Raw genomic sequence first — 25,120 nt, 5'->3', positions numbered from 1 at the left:
ATTTCATTTCATTCTGCTAATTGGGCCTAAAAAGGACATAATGGTAAAATCAAAGATAATATTTTTTAAATATTACCAAAAAAAGTTCTAATGTCACGATATTTATAAAATTTAATTACAAAAAATTACCAATAATTAATATAACATATTCTTTTAGTATAATAAAGTAAAATTTTCTTGGATTACATAAAATTAGTTATACTTCGAATAATATAATTTAAGGGTAAATGATTGTCTATTTTTTTTTTATTCATTTTTGTATAATAGGCATGTTTTAATATTATACATATTTTTTTGAGTAAAATTATAAAAAAAAAATATATGTAAAGAGTATTTAATTTAATAATTTATATATAATTTTTTTATTCAAATAATAAAATTTGCATATTTTATTTTTCAATTAAAAAATAAAATTACAAAAATATTTTAAATAAAAAATAAATTTAATAATTTAAAATATAACACAATAATACAAAATAAATTAATATAAAAAATGATATAATTTAAAATTTTAATAATTATTATATATATATTTAATAAAATTAAAATCTTATATTTTATATTATCATATCGATATAAATTATAAACATAATATTTATTTAAAATATAATAAATATATAAATGGTAAAAACTAAAAAAAATCATATGATATTTAAATGTAAATATAATAAAAATTAACCATATCAATTGAGATAAAAATAATCATGAAAAAAAAAGACAGATTATTTTGTTTTAATTCAAAAGATCTCGAAAAAGAAAGGACAATGGTTCTACATTTTGAGAAGGATAGCATTCAAATGTTAACATATAGCATGAAGGGTGTTTTAGCCATTTCGTAACTTTTAGGATGGGACTCGATAGTACGCTAGCCTTTCACCGTACGATAAAGAAGGAGTTTACCTGGTTCTTAGATTGCAAGTTTTAAGTTCGAAAAGTGAGTGAGCGTGGCTTGTTATATGTTAAGAGTGTTGAAAGACGAAAGTTAAAGCAACTGCCGCCAGCATTCTCATGCTCTCAATATATTAAAAATGTGAAAGTTATCATTTTCTTTGTCTAATTATTATATAATATAAAATATTTTTATAAATAAGCATTTAGTAAATTTTTGCAAAGTCATTTAAAAAAATCAGAAACTAAATTCAAAAAATATATATTGTTCAATTTTTTATGATTTTTTGAATTTGGAGATAAGATTCAAACCCAACTCTTTTGAATAAAAATATATATATTAATTAATGAGTCAAATATTTGGATATAATTTTTTCGTAATATTAATAAATTATATTTTTAATTAAAATTTAATTTAAAATATATCAAAAAAATTATAAGTATTAAAAAAATACTCATATTCTCTGACTTCTTTTTGAAGTTAATTAAATTATTATTCTAAAAAATTATTTTTATCAAAATTTCATAAAAATTTTAAAAAATATCTTTAAGGCTTTTTTAAGCAGCATCTAGGGCAACTATTAACATTTCATTTTAAAAAATAATTTAAAATATAGATTTGTATAAATTATATGAGAGTAGCTTCAGATCCGCGCTTTCTTCTTCGTCTCTCCTTCGTTGTTCTTCCTTTTCCTGTTTCATTTTCTCTCTCCAATTATTAGGGTCTTATTCAGCCGCTCTTCTTTTAATTTTAAGGTTATAGTCGAATTCCCCTCTGAAAGTTTCTTTTTTTTTTTTTTTTTGCAATTAGGGTTTTGGATAGTGTTTTTGGGTATTCGTTATTGAATGCATTGATCCGCTCCCTCCTTCTTTTATATATATATATATATATATATATATATATATATATATTCATAGGGTTCTGTTTGTTTGTTGTACTAAATAGAGTTTTAGATTTTTTTTTTGGAAGATTTGAATGCTCGAATTTCTATGTGTTTATTGAATTGAATTTAAATCTAATTTGATCTGGATTTTCTTTGATTTACTTGTCGATTTTAAATTTTTAAGTTTTTAACGTCGAATTGGCACAATTGATCCCGAATATTTAAGTGTTTCTCTCAGCTGCTATGTATGTAAGTAGGGAATACTATAGGGTTCTCATGGACCGATTTTGACTCATTCACTGCATATTGGTTTTATTCTTATCGTCACTGTTGTTTAGTCTTTTTCAACAAATTTTAAGGGAACAGTTTTATCGGATGTTTTTCTCATTACGCAGTTTTTTTTTTTACATTTTATTTGTCTTCAAGATTGAGATATTGGAATATTTACACAATCTGTCTCTGAATTTCTGTGGATCTAATTGATTAAATTGTTGATGCTTTCAGAAACAGTATGGCAATGGAAGTTACAGAGGTGCTTTTGAATGCACAATCAATAGATGCAGCTTTGCGGAAGAATTCTGAAGAAAGCTTGAAACAGTTTCAGGAGCAGAACCTTCCTGGTTTCTTGCTGTCACTTTCTGGAGAATTGGCAAATGAGGAGAAGCCTGTTGAAACACGTAAATTAGCAGGTTTGATACTTAAGAATGTGTTGGATGCTAAGGAACAGCATAGGAAGTTTGAGCTTGTTCAAAGATGGTTGTCATTGGACGGCAATGCAAAGAGACAGATTAAGGCATGCTTACTGAAGACTCTGTCTTCTCCAGTATCTGATGCTCGTTCAACTGCATCTCAAGTCATTGCCAAGGTTGCTGGCATTGAGTTGCCACAGAAACAGTGGCCTGAGTTGATAGGTTCACTTTTATCAAATGTTCATCAGCTACCGGTTCAAGCCAAGCAGGCCACTTTGGAAACTCTTGGGTATTTGTGTGAGGAGGTCTTCCCTGATGTTATTGATCAAGATCAAGTAAATAAAATACTTACAGCTGTAGTTCAAGGTATGAGTGCATCAGAAGGAAACGCTGATGTGAGGCTTGTTGCAACAAGAGCACTTTTCAATGCTCTGGGATTTGCACAGGCAAATTTCAGCAATGATATGGAGCGTGATTATATCATGAGAGTTGTCTGTGAGGCAACCCTGTCCCCAGAAGTGAGCATAAGGCTGGCAGCTTTCGAGTGTTTGGTCTCTATTTCATCAACTTATTATGAGAAACTATCTCCTTATATCCAGGATATTTTTAACATCACAGCAAAGGCTGTGAGGGAAGACGAGGAACCTGTTGCCCTTCAAGCCATTGAGTTCTGGAGTTCCATATGTGACGAGGAGATAGATATTTTGGAAGAATATGGAGGTGATTTCATTGGTGACTCTGATATTCCTTGTTTTTACTTTATCAAGAAGGCACTCCCTGCCCTTGTCCTTATGTTGTTGGAGACTCTGTTGAAGCAGGAGGAGGATCAGGTTCAGGATGATGGGGCTTGGAATATTGCAATGGCTGGGGGAACCTGTCTTGGTTTGGTTGCACAGACTGTGGGAGATGATATTGTCCCTCTTGTTGTACCATTTATTGAGGAGAATATAACAAAGCCTGAATGGAGGCAGAGGGAGGGGGCAATTTATGCCTTTGGTTCAATCTTGGAGGGCCCTTCTCCTGAAAAGTTAATACCTCTTGTGAATATTGCCCTAACCTTCATGCTCAGTGCTTTGACAAATGACCCCAATAGCCACGTCAAAGACACTACAGCCTGGACTCTTGGACGAATCTTTGAATTCCTTCATGGTTCAGCTGTGGATTCTCCCATCATCACTCTGGCAAATTGCCAACAGATAGTCACAGTATTGCTACAAAGTATGAAGGACACTCCAAATGTTGCTGAGAAGACTTGTGGTGCTCTCTATTTTCTTGCTCAAGGTTATGAGGAGATGGGTACTTCATCTCCTTTAACTCCTTTTTTCCAGGAAATAGTCCAGTCCCTTCTCACTGTCACTCACCGAGAAGATGCTGGGGAATCCCGGCTGAGGACAGCCGCCTATGAGACATTGAATGAAGTGGTGAGGTGTTCAACTGATGAGACAGCTCCATTGGTGTTGCAATTGGTGCCTGTCATAATGATGGAGCTTCACAACACTCTCGAAGGGCAGAAACTATTATCTGATGAAAGGGAGAAGCAGAGTGAATTGCAAGGCCTTCTTTGTGGGTGTTTACAGGTCATTATTCAGAAGCTTGGTTCATCAGAACCAACCAAGTATGTTTTCATGCAGTATGCAGATAAGATAATGGAACTTTTCCTTAGGGTTTTTGCTTGTAGGAGTGCTACTGTACAGGAGGAGGCCATGCTTGCAATTGGAGCTCTTGCTTATGCAACTGGAGCAGATTTTGCAAAATACATGCCAGATTTTTATATGTACTTGGAAATTGGTCTTCGGAATTTTGAAGAGTACCAAGTCTGTGCTGTTACAGTTGGTGTTGTGGGTGATATTTGCAGGGCATTGGAGGAAAGTATTGCGCCTTACTGTGATGGGATTATGACACAGCTTCTCAAGAATTTATCAAGCAACCAGTTGCATCGCTCTGTGAAGCCTCCCATATTTTCATGCTTTGGTGACACTGCATTGGCAGTGGGAGAGTATTTCGAAAAGTATTTAGTGTGGGCCATGTCTGCACTTCAGAGCGCAGCAGAGTTGTCCACCCATATGACAGGTGACGATGAATTGATAGAGTACACAAATTCCCTCAGAAACGGAATTCTGGAGGCATATTCTGGGATTTTCCAAGGGTTTAAGAACTCTCCCAAAACCCAGCTCTTGATTCCCTATGCTCCTCATATCCTCCAGTTTTTGGATGGCATATACATGGAGAAAGACATGTGAGTTGTTCTAAAAGTTACTCTTTTAAGCTTTTACTCTACCACATCATGACGTGTGGTTAATAACACTTTTTTATATTTCTTATTTTCCTATAGGGATGATGTGGTCATGAAGACTGCCATTGGAGTCCTTGGAGATCTAGCTGATACGTTGGGAAGTGATGCTGGTTCTCTGATACAGCAATCTGTCTCAAGCAAAGACTTTTTGAATGAATGCTTGTCTTCAGAAGACCTAATGATTAAAGAATCTGCTGAATGGACCAAGTTGGCCATTAGTCGTGCCATTTCTGTATGAGGGTTTTGCCATTCATATATTCTTTTGGAAGTCCATGCATTTGCGTGTGTTGAGTTGAGGGTATTGGATTACATGTGTCAAGTTATTGCCATTGTCAGACAATGGTAATTATTGGTCTTCAAGTTGTCACTAACTATTGCATCAGCATTATAGGGTCAGATTTCAATTTTTATCGTGGAGAAAGTGGATGAGATGGTTTCAGAGAAGTTGATGAACACCTCCATAAAATTTGGGAAGGCATATATTTTGTGCCTGAAGGATTGAAGTAGTGGAGGGATCAGTAGTTGTGACATGTGGGGGTGACTGACCAGTCAGATAGCATGGTCACTTGCTGCTTGTACGCTGCCATTGTGTCAAGACAAGCATCATTTTTGGCATAGTGTGGTTTTCTCGAGGTAAATTTAGGTTGTTGGAATGGATAATTGAGGATCTGGTTCAAAGAGCTGCAGCGCTTCAAGACATCTTGAGTGCTGCGAATCTTAATTGTCCTTCCTTCTCCTAGTTTTGGTACCCCCTTCTTTTTAGCAGCTCAAGTGTGCATAATTCTCAAGTAAACATCGGTGTTTGGGTTGCATTTAATCACATCTCCACCTTATGTATCTTTGGTTATCGCCGGCGGGGGGGGGGGGGGGGGGGGTTTGGGGGTGTTACCACGTAGTGCATGCTACTTGGAGTATTCCATACAGCATTGCAGTGTTGTTCTTTTTTTTTTTTAATTTCAAATTTGTTAGTAAGTGGGGAGTCAGTTGTTCAAATATCATGCATTCATAGAATCTTTAACTTTGAGTGTACAATTTTTTTTCCCGTTGTTTCAGATTGTTCAATTGTATTTTTGGTTATCATTGCTTGTAGAAATTTCTGAGTGCATTATAGAAGCCTCAGTAGCAGAATCCGGGGCATTCAATTTCATTGTGTTTTAAATCCTGGGTGTACAATTTTGTTTTCCCTTTTTTTCATGCATTCATAGGATTAACTTCTTGTCCTTTGTGTGTTCCTCGTACTCAACTCTCAACATAAATTAAAAAATGGCTGAAAATAGAAGCCTAGTTTCCAGCAGAAAGTTTCTCTATTGTGGATATGGCTTTTTGTCCATCCCACATTAACAGTGTCTTTATTACCGGCGAAAGAGAAAGAGGGTGGAAGAAGAACTATTTTTTTCTCACTCTTAGAAGTCTGAGAAATATTCTACCTATACAAGAAAAGAGAAGATATTGTTAAAATGATTCCGTTGACTTTTATAATTAAGAAATAATATTTCAAAGGTTTAAAATTTAAATTTTAATATCTATAATTTTTTTTATCTTTATATTATGTTTATAAAAAAAGAAAGAGTCAAAAAGATATCCGTATTAAGGATATTAAGCACCAATCCTTCAGAACTTTGAATCTTACACACTGAATAAGTTAGTTATACTGATGAATGAAATGTATGCTCTCACATTGCACAAACTGCTTGATCCTTTATACCACCATGACTCCCATTCTTCTTAGTTGTCGCATCCAAACATGGAGTTAGGGCTTTAGTGGAAAAAAACAAAGATGGCGTTGGCAGGTTGTGCCTTTGAAGGTGGTTCAGAGAATGTGCGGTGACCTGCTGTGATATGACTGCCACCATTCATATCAAACAAATCAAGGCCGACGGATCGGACGAAATTGATGAGTTTTCTAAATTTTGTTCTTTTTCTGGTAATAAATCCTTCCGTCTCATCTGATGCCAACTGCCTTTCATGGCCGTACAATACAATGAAAAACTAAATTATTGGATAATGGAGAAAACATTACTAATTTAGAACGTGATGTATCTTATATTGGATAAAAAAATTTAATTATTAATGAATAAAATTAATTTTTTATTAATTTTATTTATATTTTAAATAATTATGTTTGAATATAAATAATTATCATATGACAAATTGTTATAATTATTTGAATATAAATATATTATTATTCATAAAAATCGTGATTATACAGAAGATTATAACCAGTTTATTCATTATAAATAAATTTTTCAATATAACTATTTTTACTACTTTTGATTGAAAAGTTTGATAATTTATTGTATCTTAAAGGCATAATTACCTTTAAAAAAGTGATCTTCATGAGTCAAAACCAAAATTTTTTTTTATTATTTCACTTCTCTTATTTATTTTTCTAATAATTTAAAGACAATTATGAGAAATTTATTTTTTGGATAAGAAAGATACAAAGAAAAGAAATTAGCATGATTTGGATATCAATATCAGATGAGGCTCAAGGTGTGAAAAGGTTAATGCTTCTATGGACCAAAATGTTAATTTTCATTAAATTTTTCATTAAAGGTATGCATTTTATTTTCATTAACTAAAATTTGACCAAAAATTTGGGCTAATTAGATGATTAATTAAAAGAAAAGACATGTTATTAAAAAAAATATTGAAGCATTTGTCGATTACTAGCATTTTGAATGACGCTCATCAATATCTAAATTAGTCATGTTTATAAATTAGAAAAGAACATGCAAATTTAATGTTCCAAAAGCACCAATGCATGCATATGTTTAATTCCATTTTGTGATGGCATGAAGAATATTGGTATAATTTACCATATATTATGAAAATGAAATGAATGGGATAGAATTTTCTTTCTTACATGTTAAGAAAGATATAGACTATAGAGATAGAATGTTATCATCAAATTAATATATTATTGGTTAAAGATAATAAAAACATTTTTGCTTATTGTACCATGAAAAATGACTTTTTACAAGCTGTTAAAATAAAAAGTAAACAAGTTTTTGAAGTTTTCAATAATTTCATGACAATGGCAAAGATATGACCGGTTATACACCAAATTAACATATGGACTTAGATAATAATATTGGTTTGTGAAAGCCCTAAGCTTTGGAGTTAGCCAATCAATAATTTAACTAATGCAAATTCATCATGAGTTTTTGCATGAAATGAGTAGAACTCATATTATAATTATTATTTATACTATTTTATAAAAATGATTCTTTAGATTCATATATCATGATTTACATTAATATGGTGATCTAGATATGAATATATTGATCGCAAAATGATTGTGAAAATATTTGAAATTGGAGTTAAATATATTATGTGGACTCTTATTGTATATAGGCATATTTGTCCTATAAGTAAAGTTTGAATTTATTATATATCCAAAAATGTTATGACCAATTAAAAGTGGTAAATAATAAAAATATATAGGCTACACAATGGTAGAGAAATAAAGTTCTCATAAAATTTTGAAATCAGGTTTAAAAGCTTCAATAATCATGAATTTAGAATTAGCCATTAGGCAATTACTATATGCATTGAAAACTCATGATAACATTTAAGGTAGTTGGTTTTCACTAAAAGCTATCACTATAAATGAGATGACTTAAATAGCCAAATCTACATGATTTGCAAGTATGATGTAGATTATTATAGTTGGCTTAGAATAGCCATAAGCCAAAATTGATGCCACAATCTTGATCAAATTATGGTAATTTTTTGTTATGTATATGACCTAATTCATGGATTGTACAAATGATTTATCATATATGATTTTACATAATGAAAATTTCAAAGTATATTTACTTTGGAAGCCATGAATGATTCAAAGATCTTATGAATTTAAAAACTTTTATAATAGCAAAAAGAATGCTATTTGATCCATTTGGATGATGAAAATAGTTTTGTTCATGGTAATAAAAAAATTATTAATAGTGTCCATGATGAAATAGATTCATATAAATATTTATGAATTAACATAAAAATCTTAAAAAGAGACTATAAAAGCATGATTATATTTAAAATCAGTTTATTGATGTAAACTCTTATATTGAGTTAAAATATAAAAATTTTGAAACTTTTATTGAAATATTAAGATATCAACTAGTTATCTTTCACTAAGGGTGGATTTGAAAGTCTCTTACTTAAAAAAAAATCACCAAATAGTGAAAAGATAAAAGAAATTGAAACTTGCTTAAGTAAATATGATATCTTGACAATTGAATGAGATATTCTTTAATAAAAGAATACATACTTGCATATGATGGGGGTGATAAGAATCAAAAGAAATAAAAATTACCACCATAGTGTTGTAAGATTTCACTATAATTTTATAAGCAAATTATACAAGCTAATAAGTTTAGACACTTACCAAAGTAAAATCATAAAAAAATCTTTAAAAATCTTTAAAAAACTAAAATGATTTGGTTTGTTCATTAAATTTATCCATTTGTACTATAAGTATAATTATATTAAAGATGTACAAAAGTATAAAAATAGAGTAGTTGAAATTTATGAGTATAGAGTTGTGGCCATAACCAAAACCAACTATTTTTTAAAATGATAAGAACGAGGCAATAATGTCCGAAGCATATAAATGATATGCAAAATTAAAAGTTCAAACATATTAACATGAAATGATTATATTAGAGATTCAATCTCAAGCGAGGGTAATTACTATAAAAAAAATTGAATTCCAAGATATTTGGTTAGTAGTAATACAAGTAAAATGGATTTAAAACCTTACTACTAACACCAATAATGGGAACCCAACTTTGAATTAGTAACCTCTAATTACAAAGTTTAATGGGTAAAAATCAGGTATTGTTATGTGTCTATTAAACACTAGTAAAATCCATTCAAAATTTAGACACTAATGTGATCCATTGAGTAGGGAGAATGAGTTTTTATAATTTTAATGGAGTTTTAAATACCTAAAGTAATTGAGACATAATGAAAATTTTATCTATATAAACATAGAAGTGGTACTGCTTTAGCAAGAAAAATTAAGGTCTCTCTTATAAATATTTATAAATAAGATAAGTACATAACCATAATAGTGCTAAAAGCGGTTATAAACCTTTAATGGAAGAATAAATAAGTATTATATATGTTATATCTTCAATTCTAACACTAAGAGTTGAGATTTAATTTACAGACACCATCAACTTTGTTAAAATTTTAAGATATATATGCTAATTGAAGGTTTAAATTGAAAGATATTTTCTTATATTCATAATATTTATTTGTGTAAAAGGTAAAAATTAAGCATCAACATTTCAAACTAGTGGGAGATTGTTGGTAATTTAGAATGTAGTGCTTCCCACATTAAATAGAAAGATTTAATTATTGATAAATAAAATTAATTTTTTTATTAATTTTATTCATATTTTAAATAATTATGTTTAAACAGAAACAATTATTATATGACAAATGGTGATAACTATTTAAATATAAATAAATTATTATTCATAAAGGTCATAATTATACAGAAAGTTATAACTATCTGAATAAAAGTTTATGTCGATTTATTCATTATAAATAAATTTTTTAATATAATCATTTTCACTATTTTTTATTGAAAAGTTTAAAGCTTTATTATATCCTAAAGATATAATTGCTTTAAAGAAAGCGATCTTCACATCTCAAAGCCAAAATTTTTTTTTATTATTTTTCTTCTCTTATTTATTTTTTTTAACAAAAAAAAATCAGAGAAAAGAAGAATAAAAGAAAAGAAGGAAATTTTCCATTGTAAGCATCCAAAATGAATAGCACGTGTCACTTTGAGCAGTAGTACTCTTGAAGTGACTTCAACAATTCCTGCCATTGTTCAACCATTTGGTATCTAAAACTTAACATCCACCATTTATCAAAATCATCAGCTTGGCTTGCCTCAATTATATGCAAAAATTCCCCTATTTTTCACACCAATGTTAAAATCCCACAATTTGCAGAATTTTAAGATTAAATGTCTGTAGCTTCTAAGAACAAAAAACATGTTACAAACATTATGTTTGTGCATGTTTTGTGAGTAGAAATGTTTTACATATATTAAATAGACTTAAATGCAATTATGTTTACATGTATGGGCAATTATTTTATTACCTCTGGACAACTCAAGACTGTTGGTGAAACTGGCTCTTTTGCATATTCATCAGTCAATGGCCTTTGTTGTTTTATATGGTCTCCTTAAAGATGATTAATTGAACTTTTTTAAAATTGTAATTAATAATTAAATCAAAATTAGTGTTGGGAGTTCATAGTGTTGTGTTGTCCCCTTCTTTTTTTGATAGTGCTCCCGCTAATGGCTCTGGCCAAAATTCAACACATTAAATGCTTTCTATTTGATTTCATCTGTAGGCCACTAACCTGTTTGTCTCCATCTTAATTGCCTTGGAAAGTGATGAAAGCCGAAACATGATGATCAAAGGTACTGTTCAACAAAGTGGTGTTCGGTACCACGGATAAAGAAATCTAGGAGAAGAGATTTAAGAGCCACTGATTCATGAAAATAATGAAGTCCACATAAATTTGATGAAATTTAAACCTGCAATTTCTCCGCTCAGTAATAATAAATAGGTGAAAAGAAATATCATAGTCCAATTTTTTAAGGATAATATTTGATTTTGATAGTAATTTTGTCAATTTTTTTTTTTTCATGAATGATGAGTGTGGAATGTTAAATTTGCAGCACTAAAACGGTGTTAGAATGCTCAAGTACTGTTAGTAACATTTATATACGTAGGGTTTTTTTTTTTTTTGGGGGGGGGGGGGTTTAATTTAATTATTAATAATAGATAGTGCAAATGTGGAGAGAAGAAATAGAAAAGTGGACTGCCTTATGATGAAAGAGGGTGACAAATACAACCTCAGAAAAGCCAACCTGAAAATGGGGTATAGAGTTTGAGCCATGCAAAGGACTGTTCTGTTTGTTCAACATGCATAAACTTTTAGAATTGCTTTTGGTTTTTTTTTTTTTTTTTTTTTTTGATGTAACAATATATAAAAACAGGGCAGTTGACTTTGGGGAATTGTGGGCAAAACAAGGGGTAATGCACCTCATCATCATCATCATTCTGTTGCTAATGGGTGGGGTGTGCACCATTACAACAGCTGGCTATAGCTATATCTCACTGCAACATAATTTCCTACCTCAACACCACCAGTATAAAAGCACACCTTCCCCTCCCCAATCTTCCCCTCTTCCAGTGAAGTCATTGTGCTGATCATCACATCCTCCTCTCCTGCTATCAATTAGACAGATCAAAACATCAGGCAGCCATGGCAGCTCTTCGGTTCAAGACTTTTCTTCTGGTGTCTTTACTCCTCCTCCTCATCACGCCTTTCTCTCATGGTAACTAAAATGAGACTCTAATCAAAGTGTACACTGATCTCTCTCTCTCTCTCTCTCTCTCTCTCTCTCTCTCTCTCTCTCTCTCTCTCTCTCTCTCTATATATATATATATATATATATATATATATACATACTTACTAAATCACTGATCAGAGTAGTTTTTGTTGGCAGGCATGGTTGAGGGTGGCATGCAGGCCAAATACTCATCACTTGAACGGGTATACTCCGCATTAATCCCTCTCATGAGCTTTGAAAATATATGAAAAAATGCAGATAATTAATGTACGTATAAAATAATGTTATTTATTCCAAAATGTTGTTGATTTTGATTAATTATTGTTATGTAGGGTGGGAAAGGGATGATCCAAATGAGATCATCAAGGAAGCTGCTGATGGGTGCAATGCTGGATTACGATGATACAGGCGCTAACCCTAAGCACGACCCCAGGAAAAAACCTGGCAAGCCCTGATCATATAATTACTATTTTTATCTAGAAAGAAATTAAGAATGGTTCTCTCTGTCTTTTCAGAGGTTTTGATCATCTAGTATTACAAAGGGCATAATGTTATGGTGTTGTTAAATGAGATTTTATTTAGAGAGTAATACCAATATATTTATTTACTATTAAACCCTACTCAGTGGTACGTACGTAGTCTATTATGATTAAATTAAGCTCTTAAACTATTGTGTTATCGCAATACATTGTTATTGTATCCCCAATGTGAAATTTATGTTTGTGTTGCAATAATTATATATTAAGAATAAATAATGAAGTCTTCTGCTACTTTTTATTATTATTATTATTATTATTATTATTATTATGCAGTAGCTATAGTAATTTAATTAGTTTATAAGATATATTGAACCCAAGACAAGAGAACAAATGAAAAGTGAGAAACATTGATTTCATTCCAATATCTAATTACTTGATATCAAGAATTTCTGGATCTTGCATTTGAACTAAATTTCAAATTTTAATTTCAAATTAAAAAAAAAAAAAAAAACAAAAAAACAAAAACAAAAAAGGCTTTTGGATATTGTGCATTTCCTGATACGGTGAAAGTAGATAAACAAATAAATTAAGGACACGATGAGAAGTATTGATTTCTAACTTAACCTAATTATCACTTACCAAGAGATGTAATTCCATCTATGCTTTAGATGTTTCTCCCTATTAATAATAATCACATGTTCAACTGCCTAGCTAACTGAATTTCAGAAATTGGAGTCAACAATATTTTTTATTTTTTTAACCTTTTAGATTCCATTATTCTTTGAAACATTAAAGAAAAAGCATATAACTAGAGCGCCTGCCTCACCCTTATCTCACTCACATTTCTTTTGTCTGATCTGGTTGCCGTATAATTAAGAATATATATATATATATATATATATATAATGTCATATATAGCTGATAACACTGAGAAAACTTGAGAATGGAAGGAAGCATTCCTCTCACATTTTACCTTCTTTCTAATGTATGATAATTGATAAAACAACTTTTATCAGTTCAAACAGAAATCAAAAGGTGGCAGAAAAATATGTTGGGAATAAACGCAAAACGGTTGATTTCTATGCTATTAAGGCACTAGTACTAGTGTTTTCCACAGCATCAACATTCAGTATATACTACTGAATTTCAAAAACCCAATACACAGAAACAAAGGTACCTGAACATTCTAAATTACTAAAACTTGCCTACATCTATTTAATTACCAAAAGTGCTAGCCATATACAATTTCATTATACTGACAATGTGAAATCTCTGTTGATCTATATACAACTCATCACTCAAAATCAAAAAGAAACCTGAGATGACAACCATATTCCAAGTGACACAATCCCAACTGTAGCTATGGCTTGGCCAAATTCATTCATAAAATTTTGTTGCTCAAATGGCAAACTCTGCCAGTCAGTATGCCTGTGCGACGGTCCAACCAAGCCAAGACAAAGTCAAGAGGCAGTATCATCTTTTCTTATAGGAATTATGTATAATAAACCAAAGATGATCAGATGCAATTGAGAGCTAAGACAAGCAGGGACCCGTAGAATTTCTTGCTTAAGAATCATTTCCTTTTGTTTCCTATTTTGTTTCTATTAATGCAGAAAAAGAAATAAAGATGTCATTGAACTCAAGGTATTATGAAGAAATAAATTAATAATAGAAGGATAAAAATAGAAAAGAATGTGCACATAAAGAAATAAGGTTGCAATAAAGGACATATCCAATGGCAAGAAACTGTTCTTTCTATTTTTGAAGATCACATAGGAATTTGAGTTAGAGTGCTCATGTCATTTCAGCTAGTGGCTGCAGTAAGCCTTGAAGGGGGGAAAGTATTGATAATTGTTGATTTAAGACTAATATCACTGTATAGCTAAACGTTATTTTAGTTTTATAAGGGGAAAAAAAAAAAAAAAAGGCTAAGCATTAGTTTTGTGAGAGAGGTTGGTTCAAATAATCTGTCAGCTCAGTTTAAACTCTACAGTATAACAGCAATATACTTGGAGAAACAGCTGCTTACCCTAAATCAGCAATGATAATGCTGATGTTGTCTTGTGAGCCTTGATTCTGCATTTTGTGATATGATTCTAAGGTTACCAGAACTTGTTCAGAAACATATAAAGTAACATGAATTGAAAGAAACAAATACTCCTGCAATTGATTACCAGAGCAGCTTCTGCAAGTGCATCGCATGCTACCTGAATTGGGAAAAAGGGGAAAGTTATAACTAAACCAAGGTAAGAATATCATCTGAAAGCTTACATATCTGATAAGAACTAGAAGATATGACATTGTTATTTTTGGTGATATTTGGTACAATGTAAACGTCACCTGAACATCTCCATGTTCTCGTAGTTGATTTCTTACAAAAGCAACCGCATCTAAGCTGAAAGAAGAAAATAGTAGCTATGTCAGAGTAACATCCTTCTCTCAATTGAACTTACAGCAAACTAATAAAAAAGAGACTTCATGTACAACAGCAAGAGTTAAAAGCATATATAGCTTTGAAAACCTGTTTATGTAATCCCATAAACCATCAGATGCTAACAGGACAAATTCTGCATCTGACCCCAGAGTTACTATAAAAGTGTCTGGAGATGCAATGACCAAGTCTCCATTGAACACTACTCTGAAATAAAACAAAAGTTGATGGCTAAACGATCTTGTAAGTTTGAAACAGGTTTGAAATAAATCAAACAGCTATCTGATTAGTGCTAATTAAGGAAAAACCACTTGAGCCAGATGTCACTCTAATTAAACTAACTTGTAAAGCATAACCAAGCCTCAATGAACTAACATCAAAAGGGGGAAGATGAAACTAAGAAAGGATCCATAGAAGATATACCGAGAAATAAATTTTTCAGACCATCTCCTTTCTTCAACTCCCTTCTTCAGCATTCTGAGCAAACAATCCCAAACCATTATTAGGATGTACAAATACAATGTACAGAACATATATACAAACAATCATGAAAAAAAAACTTTAAATTGAAGGCAAGGAAAGAACAGAACTCATTCTTTTTTGTCTTGAACCGAGCATCACCAAAAGAACGGGATACAGCTATGTCACCACAAATCCTTCCATTGACAATCTATATATGGACGTTACATGAAAAAGATTATGATCAGAGCCATGTAATGAGAGTACCAAACTTGTCTGAGGGAGTTTCTGGTTAAGTCTTGATACAGTTAAAGAAACAAGAACTCTCATTGGAACTAGAAAGGATCAGTATTCCAGAAAGGAAACCATCAAGAACAGAAAAAACACACCCATCCACCTGCTTCTCTGATTCTTCTGATTTCTTGCAAAGAGGCCTTGTTGCTCCCATAGGGTCGATGAGAATCAGTCAACACTTCTACTTTTCCAGAACGAGATAAAACCTGCATCAATGTATCAGCTGAGAAAAGAATGAAAAAGTGATACAACCCCCACTAAAGAATAAAGGGGTTCTTCTGTTATGTCTTACACGGTAATTCCCAAAATGCTACCATTATACAGGAAACTAAACAAGTTTAGTCTTAATGATTCTAATGTAAAAACAGCTTTAATTAGAAAACTGAAACAGGAATAGGCATCCATACCACACTGGAATCACCAACATGAGAAATGAAGAGTACTTCATTTCCAATTAACATAACAGTAGCGGTTGAACCAGATTCATCTTCGTCGCCTTCTCCAATCGTTTCAAGCCTTTACAAAATGAAACACCAGCTAATCCTTCAACCAATAATATACAAAAATCTACAATCATATTAAGACTAAAAAATTAAATTTTAAAAAGAAGCAGTGTTTGTCAGTTCTAAAGCATCTATTTTTCCTTACCAATTTAGCAACTTTTTATCAGCATTTTCAAAAGCTATCATTAAAGCCTTCTTAATAGCGTTGAAATCTCCTCCGTTCAACAGAATTCCGTCTTGTAAAGCTGTAACACACTCTTTATACAGCTCATCCCTGCTTTAACCCAAAACATCTCAAATTATCTATATTGGTTAATAAAATCACAATACAAAATGCAAAAGAAATAAATATTTAGAAATAATTAGCAAGTAATTACTAATTATCGCACCTCAGGAACTTGACGGAAGATACGCCACCATGACCATCAAAGACAGCGGCGAACGAGAATCCATCAAGGCCGTCCGATCGTATGACCAAGTCGTCCTCCATCTCCTCGCGAGTGCCCTGCACGCTGGTGGACCCCCAACGGATCCCCGCGACGTCCGTTAGCGAAGAAGGAGCGCCGATTGCGATCGCGGAGCAACGGCAGGGGCTTCTGGCTCTTACGGCCGTTGTGGTTAGGTGGTTCCTGTTGGCGGTCTTGGCATTGGAGGTGAAATTGAACTCGGTAGCAAGGAATCGCTGAAACTGTGGACTCGCTAACACCATTGCTTTTGGTCGACTCAGTGAGTTGAACCGCTGAGTCAAAGGAATGAGTTGGAGTATGAGAGGATGAGAATCTCCTCTGTGACTGTGGTGGTTTTTGGCGAGAAGATAAGAGAGTGAAGTTAAGCCTCTAACTGATTTAACGGATTGTATTCGCGTGGCTGGGATCCTCTACGGATTTTCCCACTACACTTTTAAGCGAGTATTCTGCGGTTTATATTTTGCCACGTCAGTTTGAATCTCTAGCTTTTTCTCAACTATGCTGAAGATTTTCAGATACTAGAATTATTTCCCAATTATTTTAAAATATAATTCTAATATTTTTTTTATATAAAAAACTTATAAGCATATTTTCTGAATATTTTAAACTTAAATTATATAAATTTTTTTTACATTTTATTAGCAAATTAACATGGAAAATACAAGAAAATTTTATTTAAAAATATATATTATTAATGAATATGTTGAGAGTTTGAAAATTATCATATTTTTTTATTCATGATAGCAATCACTCAATGTTATTAATATGCATAATTTTGTTTTACATTTTGTTTATTTTACATGTATATAATATATATATGTTATTTATAATTAATATTAAAATTATTTTGAAGTTTGAGAGACTACCATATATGTTTTCTATTCATGCCACAATTTATTAATCACTAAATTTCTAATCATTTATTTATTTATTTACATATATATATGTTATTTATGATTAATTTTAAAATTATTTATCATATCTTACAGTATTCAATACTGGATTCTCAAAAATAAAATTTCGTATCTCGATTTTAACATCTCATGACACTAGATAGATATTATAGATTACTAGAAAACCAAGCAAAATGAAATTTGAAACTGGCATTGATAAATGCAGAAGGCAAGTTTGTGGCAAAGAAAAATCTTGAACAGCAAAGTCAACTGCAGTATTTCTTCATTGCAGGAAAGACCACTTAGTCAAGAGTTCCTGATGTTACATTTACAATGACCCAATCGTTTTGTACTTACATGACAGGGAACACAACCTCCTTACACTCCAGAATCATACATAATCTGGCCAATCAGATTCTGTAGATAGAGAAAAATTTTAACAGCACTGTCCCCATACATACGGCTTCCAATTCTACCCTCACTTACTACCAGTAGCTTAAGGTCCATCTTCTTGTGCTGAATCAAAAACAGAAAGACCCAGGTGAGAGACTAGTTCTACAAGAATAAGGTGAAGGAACAGTCATACGAGGTAGGCACAAACATACTGATATAAACAGACTTACTGCTTAAAATAAAGCCTTGAAGCAAGCTCTGGGCTCTCTCTGATTGCTCTGGAGTACCTGATATTTGAATGATCTTTTGTGTGTCGTCTGGTCTATCTTCTACCAGAGTCACATTGGCACCAGACAACTGTACCCAAGAGACGAATTATTGTAAATTAGATTGAAACAAAGCAAACATAATTTAATACCTAGTTGGAAAGCAGTGTTGCTTACCTCACTGATCAATGCCAGTTTGTTTTTTGATTTTGTTATCAGCTTGGGAACTGCATGCTCTGGTATAACAACTTCAAGTGTACTCCTCGTAACAAGTGGTACAGGGATTCTAACAGAAAATTACAAGCAAGAGAGGCATTATTTATCAGAATATCACAAGGGTCCTCTAAAATACAAGTAAAATATTCAGAGAACCTTTTTTTTTTTTAAATAGAAAAAATTTTAAAAACAACACTTAACAACAAAAAGACAGAGATTGTGATGCAACCTTCATTATAAAAAAAAAGAACAAATAAGAGTGAAATAATGCAAAACTTAGCCACCTGGTAATTGCACTTGGTACATCTTCACGGCATTCACTTTCAGTCTGCTTCACCGCTTCAGTGCCAGAGTTCATAACTTCCTATAAATAAGAATTAACTTCTTATGATCATGTTTTTATAATGCAGAAGAAGGCCAAGAAACTATCAGGATAAGTCACTAGTTTTTCTTTTAGTTGGAAATAAGTAGAGGTGTACATGGACCGGATCATGTGGGTTCAGATCATGCATAGGCAAGATATAAGCACTATACATGCTTGCTCAAGCCCGACAATTCGGGCTTCAAATTCTGCCAGGCCACCCAATTTGTAAATGATACAGCCCAACGTTGCCTAGATTATTATTTTTCTACTAAAAAAATAAAAACACATGTCATTTTTTTATTTAATCTTTAAAAATTTTACCTTTTCTTTTATTAAATTTTGAAACACAAATAACATAATTTCTAATGTTTCCAATGCAAATAGAACATATATTTGTCCTTTATATGATATAAATTACATAATACATAAAAATAATAGATATTATATAATTACAAAAAGGGCTGGCCAATGCAAATATAATATATATTTCCAAGCCAAGGACCGTGTCTCATTTCAGGCTTTATATTTTTGCCCAAGCTCTTCCAAATATTGGGCAGACCTTAAGGCTTAAGTGGGTAGGCCAGCCCTTGAACAGGTCTAGAGATAAGTCACTAGTTATATATTACATTCTAGATATTCACCTTGAGCACAACTAAGAGCAGTTAAAGATTTTCATCCTAAGAAGCTAAAGAAATACTTGTGATATTTAAGTTTGGAGAACAATTTTTTTATTGTTTGACTATGTAAGCAACACAGAAAAACAAATACCAACAATAAAGCAGTAAAAGGAAACTCGAAATAAACAGAAAAGCAGCTAAGAACAACCTTTGATAACAATGATGTTGCTGAAGTTTGCACATTCTGATAGGCTACAACAGAAGGATCATTGGCACTTTGACTATCATGAGCTGGAGTTAAGTTTGGAGAAGCATTCTCCAGTCCTGAAACACTCCCAACGGATGCAGTTGCAGAGAAAGGTGGTGGTGGTGGAGTGTCCTTTTGAGAGAATTCCCTATATAAGTAACTTCGTATTCGGGATGTGATCTCAACAAGAGCATCTCGAGCTGCCTTTATCTCCCCCACAATCTGTAGAGCATCAAAATGCTATTCAGATACAAGGTGAATCAATCCAATCATCCCACCCTCGTTTATTAAACTTAGCAGACCCCAGGTTTGAACCCTTCCAACCTGGATTGATAGACACCAAGAAGCTAAGATTTCCATGCTTCATAAGAATAAGGTATCTAAGCAACAAACCTGTATAATCTCATCAGGTCCTGATACACAAGAAGGCAGTTCTTCTCTTGACAAGATCTGTATGTTTGCACCAGTTAATCTTTTCATTTCAGATAATGATCCATCTCTTCCCTCTAAACATCCAATTTCACTTGATGGAACAAGTAACCGAGTAGTTATGATGTTATCTTTATCAGGAACAAGGTTAACAATCCGAGTTTGGATATGCAATAAAGCCTCCTGGGCTGGAAACAACTCATCATCAGGACCCTAAGGACAAAACAAAAACCAAAGATATGTTAGAAACCTCTATAACTCTGTATCATTGAAAATTCAGAAGGAATGAACAATTTGTTTTTTAAATGTCTTTCAAGTGTTTAAACATTTAAATGACAAGATTTAATTTGAAAGGCTAAAGTTAGATGGGATTTATCACACATACACACACACACCACAAAAAAAAAAGGGAAAAACACTGACAAACAAGAGAAAAAGAACTCTATAGGCCAAAAAAACAAATATCCACCCATATAGCCATGTGTCATCAAACAAAAATAGAGAGATGGTAAGTACCTCCTCAGAAGAAATGGTGATTATCTGCTCATCTGACCCAGCCACAGGATCAGCAACCTTGACATCCACACCAATTTCATTTTGAAGTAAATCTACTATACCATCTGGATCTCCAAAAACACTATCAATCTTGTCAATAGGGCAAAGTATTTGAAACACAAGATCCTCAGCATAAACAGGCTGCACACTGTCAGCCATAGGAGCAGTCCCAGCTTCAATGAAGCCAGATGAACGTGAGGAATAATTATTGCCTCTGTAATTTGCAGTAGACATTCGTGAACCAAAAGTCAACCCATCCACAGATGATCGACGTGATGCATTGTTTATGTGAGGCATATAATCATCATCAAGGAAAAAACGCTCTGGTGAATGCATACGTCCATGGAAATGACTGCGATCACGATGCTGACTCTCCCTTAAACGTGATGAAATAATCACTATAGCATTTTTTACAGCATTTACATCACCCATAACCTGCACGACAATAAAATTACCATATCATAAAGCCATTTGAACTCTATGATCTTCCACCAGAGGGAAATATTCAAGTTCAAACTGAACATGCAAAAATAGATGTTAAACCAAAAAATATTCTAGAATACTCATTTTTTGTAGCAAAGCCACTCCTAATATATAGCACCATCAGGAGCATTATTCTTTGCAAAGCAGCATGAACAGTTGGACACTACTTAAGATACATGGATCTGAACAATCCAACTTTTTTTACACATTTGCAGCCTCAGCTGCATAGAATACCTAGATTCAGACTGCTTTGTCAGCAATCCCAGATATATTCTTCAGAAGCAAAATGGCATAAAGTATCAATGATCATAATAGTTACATAGCATTCATATGAATAATTGACAGTCTACCATTTGCAAAGAATACTTGTAGAACCGCTGGGATAAAATAAAAAGAACTTCTATCTGATAACAATGGTACATTCAAATAACACAGATGCATGATGCTGAGCATGTCAACATAAAACATTACATGCAAACCTGATACCTTTCAAATACATGAAATATTCCATCAGTGAACCATTATTAGAGGAAAAACTACATTACACACACATTTCTACTGCTCAAGAACCCAAGTATCTACAAAGCATAAAGTAGATAAAAATTGCGCCATGCATGAAGCAAAAACTTGAAGAAAATTGAAAACAATACATATTGACCAAAATTCATAAGCAATGCAATCAGAACAGCGCAAAGAGTGAAAATCCCATGTAGTTGAAGTTATTGTTATTGAAACAGTATACCAGTTAATATATGTCAAGTAAATCCATAATAAAACCTTATGAAGATCTTAAGCCTATTTAGTTCAAAAGCAGAGTAGAAAGAATAGGTGTTTGTTTCATCAAAGAGTAAATTGTTTAAAATTTAGAAATAGGTTCATCAAGCAGCAGTTAAACCACTGCCAATGGCATATACTAGTAATTAGCTTCTTAATATATATAGTCATCCAGGTTTCTCTAAGGGGAAAAGCAATGCAAGTAGACCACACTAGTAACTCCTATAATCCACGGGTAGCATTGATTCAAACCAAGATTTTGGATTCAGCTCAATAATCCCAAATTACAAAATGAAACCCCTTAATCAATATATAAACATTTAACCGTCCAATCATTTCCATTTAGCCATTGCATTTAAACATATCAAATATTAAAAACCGCATGCATTAGTATTTAGTAACTTCCCATTTGTGCATTAAATCCAAATCCAAATGCAATTGGTTGCAGACCTGAACAATCTCCTCAGACATGGAAACGCAACGGGGAAGCGTATGGTCTCTAGGTAGAATCCTAATCTGAGTCTTTGTTTCAATTCTCATTTGCTCAATAATCTTCCCTCCTTTCCCCAATAAACACCCCACATGCATCCTCGAAACCACCAACCTCGTCGCCACCCTATTCCCTCCTCCTCTTACCACCCCTCCGTAATCCTCCTCCTCCTCTCCTCCGCCACTACCAAAGCTAAACTGCGAATCACTCTCGAGAATCCTCTCATGTATAAGGAACAATGCCTCCTGAGCAGGCGAAAACGACGGCATTCTCCCTTCAGGGTCACGGCGGCGCGTATCTGATATCTCGATGATTCGTTCTTCGTCGCTGGGAATCAGCTCGTGGACGTTGACCCACGCGCCTGTATGCTGCCTTATGGACTTGATAATGCTACCGGACTTGCCGATTACGCCCCCGGCTTTCATGTCGTGGCAGAGAATGCGGTAGCTCGTGGTGACCATAAGCGAAGGATCTTGTCCTCCGCCGCCGCTACCGCCTTTATTCGGAGGCCGGCCGTTGTTGGCGTTGTTGTTGTTGTTGGGATTGTTGCCGCGGTGGCGATGACTATTGGGTAGGTAGTGATGGTTGTTGAACCGAGGTTTTGTTCTACCCATGGTCTCTCCATCATAGTCTTGGTCGTAGTAATAGTTCCTCTTAGATCTAGATCTCTCCATCTAAAAACACTACTCAAACTTTTCTTTAAGGTTTTCAAAATTAAAAAAGATTTCAGTTTGTTTGTTTTGTCAATGCTATGGATGATGCTGACGATGATGGTTCTGCTCCTTGTCATGGATCGGGTCTAGGGTTTTTGAGAGTAGAAAGCTTTGCTCTTACGCTGTTTTTGTCTGTCTGACATTCCTTTCAGTTCGTTTCTGTTTATTTCTCGGGAAAATTTTTGAGAAAATGTATGTGTTTATTTCACTGGAGATGGGATATCCGAAATGAGGTGTGAAAGCTGTTAGCAAAGTCATGCGAAGGATTTTGGCCCTCCTTCCAAGATACTTTTTACTTTTTTTATGGGCAAATATATAAACGACTGCCACTTCGAGTAATGTACATAGGTCAGCAACGACGTCGTTTGGAGATTCTAGCCCTTTTTGAAAAAGAAAAACAAAAAAAGAAAAGAAAAGTTACTGAATCCAATCAAAACTAATCGCTGGAGTCCAAATTTAAAGGCCCATATTATTTGTTGATTTATTATGGGCTCAGTCTCAGCCTCAGGCCAGTTCGTTAGAAGCTAGGGGCAGTCTACTGTAAAAAAATTTTATTGGGAAGTGTAAATATTTATTGTGCTTTGTGCAGCTTTTAATGGAAAATATTATTTTTTACGTTGTATTTGAAATTAGAAAAATGAATTTAAAAATATTGATATTTTAATTTTAGATATGTTTAATGTTACTTTTTAAATATTTAAATTTTCAATCTCATTACACTTGTCATTATTTCATCACTTTTATCCCATTATATTTCTGGCTTCTTGAAATCAATTAACTTAATTTTATTATTCAATAATTATATGTCTAGTCTCAAGCAATACAAATATTTTAGTTCATTCCTGGCAGTTGCAAGGATTTTAGTATACCAAAGAAGGATTGTGGCTTAACCCAAACTTTTCATGGAAATAATCATAGCAAAGCTCAGCTGCTGGAAGCACTACGTCATTCTCGGACACCAGCAAGAGAAGCATAGAAAGGCATATAATGAACAAGGAGCACATCATCGGAGTCTTTTTCGGACAGGCTCCAACTGCCCCTGTTTCAACTCTTTTTTTTCCAGCCGCATTACCTTGGCTCCCACACACAGGCATGAAGATGAACGCAAAGTTGTAAAGCAAAAGCACAAATCACTGAACTATGGGGCCGGTAGATCGACGGGATTTGATTATTGCTGGAGCTGGATTACCCCTTGATTGGACCATGGGGTGGTTGGTTGATGACATCTACCAAACTAAACTACTCATTTAGTTTTGACCACATATATCACTTCTCACTTTCACAATCGAACGCGATTGAGATCGGTATATGCTTGACTAGAAATTTATCTATGCCGTACAACTACATTAGAGTAAAAAATTTTAATTCAATTAATTTTAAAAATTAATATCAATAATTTTAAATTTTAAATTTAAATGTTTATTATACATCTTTTATTATCTAACTATCGTCACTTATTTAAAAACAAAAAAAAATTGACCAATCGATCCACTCCCTTCACTGAAGATTTTTATAAAAATCAAACCATTAATTCGACGTTAAGCCAAAAGAACACCATAGTCTTGAATAATGATTATAATACCTTGCTTATATGTATGAATTTATGAACTGCTTATATTTGATATTATCTTGTTAGGACAATCGATTCACATATTATTCTAATGGTAATAGAGAGTATTGTTGTCATGACTCTATCATTTGGAGAGCCCGAAACTGAAACAGTTAGTTACCAGAACCTTGATACTGCTATCTGCTATTATGTAGAATGGTATTAGAATTACCAAAGCTTATTACAACCAAAACCCTTTACCAAAAAAAGTAAAAAAGTGCTCATGAGTTCATGCTAAAAGAATGCATTGATTAACATTGGAACATACTCTTTTGGAGTTTGATATTTTGGTTTTATAAG

General features: G+C 33.0%; 4 protein-coding genes across 5 annotated transcripts; 2 read left to right on the top strand and 2 right to left on the bottom strand.

Annotated features, from left to right (window-relative positions):
* The first annotated feature begins 1,542 nt into the window (after positions 1-1,542).
* On the top strand, positions 1,543-5,913 carry LOC111289573 (importin subunit beta-1-like). 2 transcript variants are annotated; one of them, XM_022880725.2, is made up of 3 exons: positions 1,543-1,644; positions 2,283-4,697; positions 4,794-5,913. In XM_022880725.2, exons 2-3 carry the CDS (start codon positions 2,284-2,286, stop codon positions 4,990-4,992), a joined length of 2,613 nt encoding a protein of 870 aa, XP_022736460.2. In that variant the 5' UTR covers positions 1,543-1,644; position 2,283; the 3' UTR covers positions 4,993-5,913. The 2 variants fall into 2 exon arrangements, with proteins under 2 accessions (XP_022736460.2, XP_022736459.2); XM_022880724.2 differs by having other exon boundaries at positions 2,277-4,697.
* A 6,022-nt stretch (positions 5,914-11,935) lies between these two features.
* LOC111291122 (uncharacterized) lies at positions 11,936-12,893 on the top strand. The gene is made up of 3 exons (XM_022882713.2): positions 11,936-12,123; positions 12,295-12,341; positions 12,471-12,893. The coding sequence occupies exons 1-3, from the start codon at positions 12,051-12,053 to the stop codon at positions 12,591-12,593; spliced, it is 243 nt and encodes an 80-aa protein (XP_022738448.1). The 5' UTR covers positions 11,936-12,050; the 3' UTR covers positions 12,594-12,893.
* A 773-nt stretch (positions 12,894-13,666) lies between these two features.
* LOC111290389 (protein phosphatase 2C 57-like) lies at positions 13,667-17,175 on the bottom strand. Its single transcript, XM_022881678.2, has 11 exons — positions 16,694-17,175; positions 16,450-16,578; positions 16,209-16,317; positions 15,897-16,007; positions 15,639-15,718; positions 15,472-15,525; positions 15,139-15,255; positions 14,958-15,012; positions 14,792-14,824; positions 14,647-14,693; positions 13,667-14,045 (listed from the first exon to the last, which is right to left on the bottom strand). The coding sequence occupies exons 1-11, from the start codon at positions 17,011-17,013 to the stop codon at positions 13,922-13,924; spliced, it is 1,179 nt and encodes a 392-aa protein (XP_022737413.2). The 5' UTR covers positions 17,014-17,175; the 3' UTR covers positions 13,667-13,921.
* A 742-nt stretch (positions 17,176-17,917) lies between these two features.
* On the bottom strand, positions 17,918-23,498 carry LOC111290781 (RNA-binding KH domain-containing protein RCF3-like). Its single transcript, XM_022882250.2, has 8 exons — positions 22,459-23,498; positions 20,713-21,186; positions 20,161-20,409; positions 19,729-19,989; positions 18,824-18,903; positions 18,501-18,609; positions 18,288-18,414; positions 17,918-18,180 (listed from the first exon to the last, which is right to left on the bottom strand). Exons 1-8 carry the CDS (start codon positions 23,170-23,172, stop codon positions 18,161-18,163), a joined length of 2,034 nt encoding a protein of 677 aa, XP_022737985.2. The 5' UTR covers positions 23,173-23,498; the 3' UTR covers positions 17,918-18,160.
* Between the last annotated feature and the right edge of the window lie 1,622 nt (positions 23,499-25,120).

This window comes from Durio zibethinus, chromosome 11 (assembly GCF_047325235.1).
Source record: "Durio zibethinus cultivar Kanyao isolate XHJ-2024 chromosome 11, ASM4732523v1, whole genome shotgun sequence".
NCBI classification, from domain to species: Eukaryota; Viridiplantae; Streptophyta; class Magnoliopsida; order Malvales; family Malvaceae; genus Durio; species Durio zibethinus.
Note: the sequence above shows the minus strand (reverse complement) of the source record. Positions and strands in the feature narration are given on the sequence as shown.